The 10,630-nt window shown below is 48.8% G+C and overlaps 1 protein-coding gene across 1 annotated transcript; it reads left to right on the top strand.

Annotated features, from left to right (window-relative positions):
- Positions 1 to 5,711: 5,711 nt before the first annotated feature.
- On the top strand, positions 5,712 to 10,246 carry LOC123092285 (probable inactive receptor kinase At5g10020). The gene is made up of 4 exons (XM_044514009.1): positions 5,712 to 5,962; positions 6,065 to 7,380; positions 7,662 to 9,281; positions 9,370 to 10,246. The coding sequence occupies exons 2-4, from the start codon at positions 6,483 to 6,485 to the stop codon at positions 9,963 to 9,965; spliced, it is 3,114 nt and encodes a 1,037-aa protein (XP_044369944.1). The 5' UTR covers positions 5,712 to 5,962; positions 6,065 to 6,482; the 3' UTR covers positions 9,966 to 10,246.
- The last annotated feature ends 384 nt before the right edge of the window (positions 10,247 to 10,630 follow it).

Genomic DNA, 10,630 nt, shown 5'->3' with positions numbered 1-10,630 from the left:
GATGTTCTTTCTTGATTTCAGCCTCTGCTGACTTCAGCATCGAGAACACTTCAGGAATGGTCTTTTCCATCCCCTGCATGTTGTAGTTCATCACACAGCTCTTGTAGCTTGGTGGGAGCGACTGGAGGATTCTGTCAACGACTGCCTCATCTGGGAGGTTAATGTTCAGCTGGGTCATACGGTTGTGCAACCCAGACATCTTCAGGATGTGCTCACTGACAGAACTGTTTTCCTCTATCTTACAACTGTAGAACTTGTCGGAGACATCATATCTCTCGACCCGGGCATGAGCTTGAAAAACTAGTTTCAGCTCTTCGAACATCTCATATGCTCCGTGGTGCTCAAAACGCTTTTGGAGCCCCGGTTCTAAGCTGTAAAGCATGCCGCACTGAACGAGGGAGTAATCATCAGCACGAGACTGCCAAGCATTCATAATGTCTTGGTTCTCTGGGACGGGAGCGTCACCTAGCGGTCCTTCTAGGACATATTGTTTCCTGGCAGCTATGAGGATGATCCTCAGGTTCCGGACCCAGTCCATATAGTTGCTGCCATCATCTTTCAGCTTGGTTTTCTCTAGGAACGCGTTGAAGTTCATGTTGACATTAGCGTTGGCCATTGATCTACAAGACATATTTGCAAAGGTTTTAGACTAAGTTCATGATAATAAAGTTCTAATCAAATTATGAACTCCCACTTAGATTAGACATCCCTCTAGTCATCTAAGTGTTACACGATCCGAGTCGACTAGCCCGTGTCCGATCATCACGTGAGACGGACTAGTCATCGTCGGTGAACATTCTCATGTTGATCGTATCTTCCATACGATTCGTGTTCGACCTTTCGGTCTCCGTGTTCCAAGGCCATGTCTGCACATGCTAGGCTCGTCAAGTTAACCCTAAGTGTTTTCGCTGTGTAAAACTGTCTTACACCCGTTGTATGTGAACGTAAGAATCCATCACACCCGATCATCACGTGGTGCTTAGAAGCGACGAACTGTAGCAACGGTGCACAGTTAGGGGAGAACACTTCTTGAAATTTTATAAGGGATCATCTTATTTACTACCGTCGTCCTAAGTAAACAAGATGCATAATACATAATAAACATCACATGCAATTATATAGTTATGACATGATATGGCCAATATCATATAGCTCCATTGATCTTCATCTTTGGGGCTCCATGATCATCTTGTCACCGGCTTGACACCATGATCTCCATCATCGTGTCTTCATGAAGTTGTCACGCCAACGACTACTTCTACTTCTATGACTAACGTTTAGCAATAAAGTAAAGTAGTTTACATGGCGTTATTCAATGACACGCAGGTCATACAAAAAATAAAGACAACTCCTATGGCTCCTGCCGGTTGTCATACTCATCGACATGGAAGTCGTGAATCCTATTACAAAGAACATGATCTCATACATCACAATTCATCATTCATCACAACTTCTGGCCATATCACATCACATGATCAATCGCTGCAAAAACAAGTTAGACATCCTCTAATTGTTGTTGCATCTTTTACGTGGCTGCAATTGGGTTCTAGCAAGAACGTTTTCTTACCTACGAATCACCACAACGTGATTTTGTCAACTTCTATTTACCCTTCATAAGGGCCCTGTTCATCGATTCCGCTCCAACTAAAGTGGGAGAGACAGACACCCGCCAGCCACCTTATGCAACTAGTGCATGTCTGTCGGTGGAACCGGTCTCACATAAGCGTACGTGTAAGGTTGGTCTGGGCCGCTTCATCCCACAATACCGTTGAGCAAGAAAAGACTAGTAGAGGCAAGTAAGATGACAAAATCCACGCCCACAACAAAATTGTGTTCTACTCGTGCAAAGAGAACTACGCATAGACCTAGCTCATGATGCCACTGTTGGGGAACGTTGCAGAAAATTAAAATTTTTCCTACGGTTTCACCAAGATCCATCTATGAGTTCATCTAAGCAACGAGTCAAGGGAGAGAGTTTGCATCTACATACCACTTGTAGATCGCGTGCGGAAGCTTGCAAGGTGATGATGTAGTCGTACTCGACGTGATTCGAATCACCGATGACCAAGTGCTGAACGGACAGCACCTCCGCGTTCAACACACGTACGGGACGGGAGACGTCTCCTCCTTCTTGATCCAGCAAGGGGGAAGGAGAGGTTGAGGAAGACATCTCCACCGGCAGCACGACGGCGTGGTGATGGTGGAGAGGCAGTACTCCGACAGGGCTTCGCCAAGCACACAACGGAGGAGGAGAGGTGTTGGGGAGGGGAGGGCTGCGCCTTGGAGGGTGGTGCGGCTGCCCTCCCCTCACCCCTCTATTTATAGGGGGAAGGGAGAAGGGGGCCGCCCCCCTAGAACCCATCTAGGGGGGTGCGGCGGCCAAGGGGAGAGGGGGAGAGGGTGGCTTGCCCCCCAAGCCAAGGGGGGCACCCCCTCTAGGGTTCCCCCTCAACCCTAGGCGCATGGGCCCAAGGGAGGGGGTGCGGCCAGCCCACCAGGGGCTGGCTCCCTGCCCCACGCAGCCCATGTGCCCCCCCGGGAGGGGTGGCCCCTCCCGGTGGACCCCCGGAACTCTTCCGGTGGCCCCGGTACAATACCGGTATGACCCCGAAACTTCCCGGTGTCCGTTTGACAACTTCCCATATATAAATCTTTACCTCCGGACCCTTTCGGAGCTCCTCGTGACGTCCAGGATCCCATCCGGGACTCCGAACAACATTCGGTAGTCACATACTAGTCTTCCTAATAACCCTAGCGTCACCGAACCTTAAGTGTGTAGACCCTACGGGTTCGGGAGACATGCAGACATGACCTAGACGCTCTCAGGTCAATAACCAACAGCGGGATCTGGATACCCATGATGGCTCCCACACTCCTCGATGTTGTCATCGGATGAACCACGATGTCGAGGATTCGATCAAACCCTGTATGCAATTCCCTTTATCAATCGGTACGTTACTTGCCCGAGACTCGATCGTCGGTATCCCAATACCTTGTTCAGTCTCGTTACCGGCAAGTCACTTTACTCGTACCGTAATGCATGATCCCGTGTCCAACACCTTGGTCACATTGAGCTCATTATGATGATGCATTACCGAGTGGGCCCAGAGATACCTCTCCGTCATACGGAGTGACAAATCCCAGTCTCGATCCGTGTCAACCCAACAGATACTTTCGGAGATACCTGTAATGCACCTTTATAGTCACCCAGTTACGTTGTGACGTTTGATACACCCAAGGCACTCTTACGGTATCCGGGAGTTACACGATCTCATGGTCGAAGGAAGAGATACTTGACATTGGCAAAGCTCTAGCAAAACGAACTACACGATCTTTTATGCTATGCTTAGGATTGGGTCTTGTCCATCACATCATTCTCCTAATGATGTGATCCCGTTATCAACGACATCCAATGTCCATAGTCAGGAAACCATGACTATCTGTTGATCACAACGAGCTAGTCAACTAGAGGCTCACCAGGGACATATTGTGGTCTAAGTATTCACACGTGTATTACGATTTCCGGATAATACAGTTATAGCATGAATAAAAGACATTTATCAAGAACATTGAAATATAATAATACTTTTATTATTGCCTCTAGGGCATATTTCCAACAGTATCATCTCCACGTCAAGAAGGATGAGTAACTTAGATTAGGCTTAAATCTAGTATGCTTAAGTTTGTGCGATGAACGTGTTTAAATTCATGTGAAGTATGGTGGAAACAACTAAGGGTGTGTTTGATTGCATTCTCATCTTAACATAGTTGTTCCCTCCATGTGCATGCTCATCTCAGCATCCCTCTTTATGCATGCTCTTATGTATTTGTGTTAAGCTAGTGTGGACTCATGCACCCTTCATGCACTCTACCAAACACTCAAAAGTGGGTCGAGAAGGAAACTTTTGCTCTCATGCAGCCTTCACATACCCTATGTTTGTCTAGCAGTATGCTTTGAAGGAACTGCTTTGTTGTGCCGTTCGCGGTGCCGCAAAATCATTTTACAGTATCCCGTTTACATGGTCTGCTAGAGATGCTTTTAGGGCAACTCTAACGCACGACCCCAAATAGACATCCGTTTCGTCCGCTTAGGGGTGGCAATGCGGTTGTGTCCGCTCGGATTTGTGGATGCGGCGGCCATGCACCCAACACATGGCCGCATTTCAGCCGCATCTCGTTCGTTGTGCATGCAAACAAAAAAACGTATGGCAGCGGCCATAGTTCACACTAGATCATGCCGGCCGGCAACAAAGTAAGCGGCGTACAGAATGGTCACCCCAAGTTTAGCACCGACAACAAAGCTAGCGCCCGACACACTAGCCAGCCTTCAAAATGGACAAGTTTTGACGCCAGTAACAAAGGCAGCGGCCGACACACTAGCCGGCCTTCAAAATGGTCAAGTTTTGGCGTCGGCAACAAAGCCAGCGGCCGGCGGATTCGGCGCCGAGCTTGGCGATCTCCGCCGGCGTGAGCTCCGACCGAGGCTTCTTTGTCTTCGCCGGGGGGCGGGCGGCGGTTGGTGGGTCGACGGGATTCACCTCGTCGGCCATTATGGATGGATGGAGGGGGAAGGGCAGGGCGCGGGAGTGTTTTGGAGGAAAGGAGGAAAAGTGCCACCAACGGGCGGGCCAAGGGAGGACAAGGATGCGCCCCCGCCCGTCCACGCATTGTCCGTTCGGTCGCAAACTCGGCTCAAGCTTGGGCTGCGAATGGGTCAAAAACAGACAGAAAACGGACGGTGGTCCGCTTGCGGCCGCCCGTTGGAGGGCCTGCTAAGTCCATTTACCCTAAACGGACGCAGACGGATATGATGGGGTCGCGCGTGGAGTTACCCTTGGAAACAAAAGAAAAGGTGTGCTTTGCGCTGGATCCTGTATGGGGTAAGAGCATGGTTAATAATATAGCCAGCTGCTGGCTATATGATGTTGCCATGTCACATATAGTCAAGCTTATAGCCAACAAGTACAATAGCTAGATATAAATATGTACTACTTTGTTGATACATGGTCCACCCCACTCTCTCACAAAGTACCTAGGAGCACGTGCTGCAGCCGGCTGTTAACTAGTAGCCCGCTTCTCTTCTCTCTCCTCTTCTCTCTCTTCCAAATAAGCAAGAATATAATATTTAATGTCTTACAACCCGCCTACATCATCTTATTGTACTTGCTCTAAGGGGGTGCGGCAGGAGAGAAGATGGCAGGATGAGACCGCGACCTTTGTGCACCGGTTACAAGGGTGGGTGTCCCCTCTTTCTCTTCGATCCAAGCACCCGAAGCCGAGGCGAGCATATCTGGCGCTGCACGTTGGCCTGCAGGGAGATTAGCACTCGTCATCATGGTTTTCGTCTTAGCGCTAATGAGTCTCAAATAATGCTGCAGCTTTCTCAGATTTATTCTGAGAGTGTCCCAGATTATTTTCTCATCCTAGTATCCAACCTAGGATGACTCAATTATTATTGCTAGTAGCATCTTCTTTTGAAATGTACTACTAGTAGTAACACTGACAGGATTTCTGGATAATCCCGGCGGCTAAGAATTTGCTTTTCTTCCCTCCTCTGCTGCTGCTGGTAACTTTGTGATTTGTCAGGGAAAGCCTTGCCTTGTTTTGCTTCCGCTTTACAGATCACTTTTCCTTAAAAGTAAATCCAGACCCTTTTCTTTTCTTTTCTTTTGGCACGGACACACTTTTGAGTTGACAATCTCACTGTGAAATGTGCCCCCAGCCCTGCAGTGTCACCGGACCCTTTTAATTCTCTTTTCACCTGCTCCCTCTCTCTCTCTCGGCAGTAGCAGCGGTGTAGTACACGCCGAGCACGGGCAAGGCCATGAGCTCTCCGTTTGCCCGGTCTCCCCTTGCTGCCCCAAAAGGTAGACGCTGCATTCTGTAGCCACCAGACCAAATTCCTTCAAGATTCCAATCAGAGAGAGGAGCAGCGACCCGGAAAGCGCCCGGGCGAGTCTAGGTGTGCAGCTTACCCTCCCTCCCTCCTTGAGCTCGCTCCATTTTGTTTGTGTCTACTAATCTGGCATCTTCAGCTGAGTGTTTGGTTCGGTTCGGATTGCAGGGTTCTACTTACTCGGCTTGGACAGCAGCCATTGCTCCAATCTCTCCTGCCCAGCTTCACGCTTGGATGGATTTTGTTTCTTGACGCAGCGTCGCCGCGTGTCTCTGTGTTTGCCCTTGTTCTTGGCCACACTGCCGACTTCTTGGTCTCAGTTTGGCGCCTGGATGTATTTGCCCCAAATTACCCACCTCACATCCGCTGTGATTTTGGTTGGGAATTTCCCCGCACCGCAGCTTCTTGTGCTCCTTCATTTGCCGCAATTTCCCCTTCTTCTTGACCCGCCCCGAGTTCGGTGCCGGCAAAAATCCCCAAAAAATTTCACCCTTAATCTTTTCTCTCAACTCCAAGTGCCTTAAACCCTACCTACCCAACACCACCCACATTATCGCTTCGTCTGGCGTCAAGGTTGGATCTTGCAATGCGGCTCGTCATCCTGTGTTTCTGGATTTGGGCCGTGGCTGGCTCGGACATGGAGGCGCTGCTGGAGTTTGGCAGGGGCATCCGGCAAGACCCGTCCCGCCGCCAGGCCGCTCCTTGGAACCCGACCAGCTCGTCCGACTCTGACGGCTGCCCCATCGATTGGCATGGCGTGCAGTGCAACGGCGGCCAGATTCTTTCCATAGCGTTCGATGGCATTGGGCTTGTGGGCAACGCCAGCTTGTCGGCGCTCGCAACGATGACCATGCTTCAGAACCTGTCCCTGTCCGGCAACAAATTGGAAGGGGTCTTGCCCCGTGCGCTGGGGTCTCTTGCTTCCTTGCAGCACCTGGATCTGTCCAACAACAGGTTCGCCGGCTCCATTCCGGCCGAATTCACCAAACTGAGCAACCTGGGGCATCTCAATCTCTCCTCCAATGGCTTTGGTGGTGCATTGCCGGTGGGTTTCAGAAGCCTGAGGAAATTGAAGTACTTGGATCTCCGAGGCAACGGCTTCGTCGGCAAATTGGATGACATATTTGCGCAGCTGCAGAGCCCGGTCCATGTTGATTTCAGCTGCAATCAGTTCTCGGGGTCCCTGGCATCAATCTCTGATAACTCATCTGTGGCTAGCACTCTGCAGTACCTGAATGTTAGCCATAATGTGCTGTCAGGGCCAGTATTTGAGAGCGATCCGACGCCTTTGTTCGACAGCCTCGAGGTGTTCGATGCAAGTTACAATGCGCTTAGTGGCAACGTCCCGTCATTTAACTTCATGATCTCCCTCAAGGTGTTGCTTCTGCAGAACAATAAGTTCTCGGGGTCCATTCCAGAAGCGCTATTCCGGGAAACCTCCATGGTGTTGACTCAACTTGACCTTAGCTGCAACCAGCTCACAGGTAGATTTATTTTTCTACTTTTCATTTCACAGGATTGTGTTAAAAACAAATCGTTTTAAGCTTTCCCTTATTAAACTTGTCGTTCGTGCTACCACTTTTGCCTTATGCTTGAACAATTAATATGTTGCAGTGTAATAACCCATGCAAACAATGCATGTATTGAACACGTTTCTTTTCCCGTTGCCATAATAACCTCCAGAGCACCGAAGCAATCCATACTATGTTTGTGAATGATGATGTGTTGCGATTACTAATTTTATCTAAACCCTTGTACTACACAGGTCCAATTAGGCGTGTAACATCAGTGAATCTGAAGTACCTGAATCTGTCATCTAACAGCCTTCAGGGAACTTTACCAATCACATTTGGGAGCTGTTCAGTGGTTGATTTGAGTAGAAACATGCTTTCAGGGAACATATCAGTTGTCCATACATGGGGAGATTATGTTGAGATGATTGATTTGAGCTCAAATAGATTAACAGGAACCTGGCCCGTTCAGACTACCCAATTTTTGAGGCTGACTTCATTGAGGATTTCTGATAACTTGCTAGCAGGAGAATTGCCGACTGTTCTCGGAAGCTATCCCGAGTTGATTGCCATAGATCTTAGTCTCAATCAGCTGCATGGAGCTTTACTGAAAAATCTCTTTACAGCAGCTAAGCTGACCTATCTTAATCTTTCAGGAAACAGTTTCGCAGGAACTCTGCCTCTTCCCAGTTCTGAAACCAACAATTCAACTACTATAGACCTGTCAGTTCTTCCTGTACAGACCTCAAACCTTTCATTTCTTGATCTTTCAAACAATTCTTTTGGCGGTCCACTGCCTTCCGGCATCGGTCGTTTGAGTGGATTGGTGTTGTTGGATCTTTGCCTGAACAACTTTACTGGGCAAATTCCAACATCAATCACCAAGCTAAAGCATTTGCTGCACATTGACTTGTCAAGCAACCATTTCGATGGTAGCATACCTGATGGCCTCCCGGACGATCTTGTAGAGTTCAATGTATCATGCAACAATTTGTCTGGCCCCGTTCCGAACAGTTTGCTGAAATTTCCTGATTCATCTTTCCATCCAGGGAATGAACTACTTGTTCTTCCCCGCTCTGGGTCACCAAATAGTCCTGAAGGATCAGGTGGGAGGAAACATGGTATGAAGCGTGGAATTCTGTATGCATTGATTGCATGTGTTATTGTCTTTGTTACCGGGATCATTGTCCTTTTACTTGTCCATTGGAAGATCTCTAACTGGAAGAGCAGCGAAAAAGGCAAGGGCCAAAATAAGAATTCTGTAAATCAAGGACAGGGTGCTCCTCAGAGACGTGCAGAAATTCCAAGTTCTGAAATGCATGATGTCTCGCTAGGATCATCACCGTCTGCAGAGTATGGAGGTGTTTCCGTGCCTCGTGGTGGCATGGAAGGACAGCATGAAGCACAATCTCTGGATCAGCCAACCGGTAGCATTTCCAGCCTTAAAGATAGCACAACTTCTTCGATGCCTTCATTGATATCATCACCTTCTGATGTGCGCTCGCACCATCATCACTCCATCTTGAGGGTGCACTCTCCTGACAAACTGGTTGGGGACTTGCATCTTTTCGACAATTCGGTGTTGTTTACGGCTGAAGAGCTCTCTCGTGCTCCGGCAGAGATCATCGGCCGGAGCTGTCACGGGACATCCTACAAGGCTACTCTTGACAATGGGTATGTGCTGACAGTGAAGTGGCTGAAGGAGGGGTTTGCTAAGAGCAAGAAAGAGTTTTCCCGTGAAATAAAGAAGCTCGGCAGCGTCAAACATCCCAGTCTAGTCTCACTGCGAGGCTACTACTGGGGTCCCAAGGAGCACGAGAGGATCATCATATCAGACTATGTGGATGCCACATCTCTGTCTACCTACCTGTCTGGTAATGGTTCTCAGCTCTCTCTAAATCAAATTCTAGCTGCAGCTGATTTGTATGTATTCTGATGCATTTCTTTTGTGTCATCTTTCAGAGATTGAAGAGCGGGATCTTGCACCTCTGTCGGTGGGCCAGCGGCTTGATATCGCGATCAGCATTGCCCACTGTCTAGATTACCTGCACAATGAGCGGGTGATCCCACATGGCAACCTCAAGTCGTCCAACGTCCTGCTTCAGGACACCAGCCCGTCTGCTCTGGTAACTGATTACAGCCTTCACAGGCTGATGACTCCGGTGGGCATGGCCGAGCAGGTCCTGAATGCAGGGGCTCTTGGGTACTCCCCTCCTGAGTTTGCAAGCACCAGCAAGCCATGCCCGTCTCTCAAGAGCGACGTGTATGCCTTTGGCGTCATCCTGCTTGAGCTTCTGACAGGGAGGATTGCGGGGGAGATCATTTGTGTGAGCGATGGCGCGGTTGACCTGACGGACTGGGTGAGGATGCTGGCAAGGGAGGAGCGTGCTTCTGAGTGCTTCGACGGGCGCATTGTTGAAACTGAAAGCTCAGGGGGCGCATCCAACAAGCTGGAGGACATGCTGCACATCGCCATCCGGTGTATCCGGTCCGCATCCGAGAGGCCGGAGATACGGACGGTGTTCGAGGACCTCTCTTCCCTGTCGTCGTCGTCGTGACAGGGAGCGGGTGTGGCGTACATCTCGTACTTACGTCAGGTTCTCGAGACTCTGGAATGAGAAGGGTATACTAACAGGTGTTAGGTTTTTGTGGCTATGTGTGTAGTCTCTTCTGAGCATTTCATTGGTTGGGTTCCTCTTCCTGGGAAGCGTTCATACATTTTTTTAGTTATTGTTAGTTCACAATTCTAGCACTAGATGACTTGTATGAGAATGTGTTTGTGCATTTGCGATTCTGGACATCTGATAGGAAATAAGAAGGTTGCATTGATTCGTTGTTCTTTTCATGGTTTACATGATTACACAATCAAATAACCAAATATGTATAGCTATATGCTCTGCGCTTTAATATTTGCCACAAGCTGAAGGATCTGCCAAACAAGAAGAAAGGAAACGGACAGAGAAAATATGCTCCACATATTCAGAGGACTGCATAGTAAGTATGTGTACAAAAGGAGTGGTTGCGTGCATCAACCAATCCAGAGGCTAGGGGACCACTTGTAAACATGTTCTGCGATATGAACCGACATGAGCATTGCTCAGTCATGAACTTGTAATATGTGGTCTTCGGATTATGGCTTAGACCTACTCTTGTAACTTTGATGTCATTGGCCATACTCCCAGATTGCGGTAATACACTGAAAGTGCTTTAATTTGATGGTCAC

This window comes from Triticum aestivum, chromosome 4B (genome assembly GCF_018294505.1).
Source record: "Triticum aestivum cultivar Chinese Spring chromosome 4B, IWGSC CS RefSeq v2.1, whole genome shotgun sequence".
NCBI lineage: Eukaryota > Viridiplantae > Streptophyta > Magnoliopsida > Poales > Poaceae > Triticum > Triticum aestivum.
The sequence above is the reverse complement of the archived record's forward strand: the minus strand, read 5'-3'. Positions and strand labels throughout refer to the sequence as shown.

What these genes read in the sequence shown, in the direction of transcription:
- LOC123092285 (XM_044514009.1), top strand. Translation starts at nt 6,483, where the DNA reads ATGCGGCTCGTCATCCTGTGTTTCTGGATTTGGGCCGTGGCTGGCTCG. An exon ending in TAGCTGCAACCAGCTCACAG is followed by an intron (nt 7,381 to 7,661) that starts GTAGATTTATTT and finishes TGTACTACACAG; the next exon opens with GTCCAATTAGGCGTGTAACA. An exon ending in TCTGTCTACCTACCTGTCTG is followed by an intron (nt 9,282 to 9,369) that starts GTAATGGTTCTC and finishes GTCATCTTTCAG; the next exon opens with AGATTGAAGAGCGGGATCTT.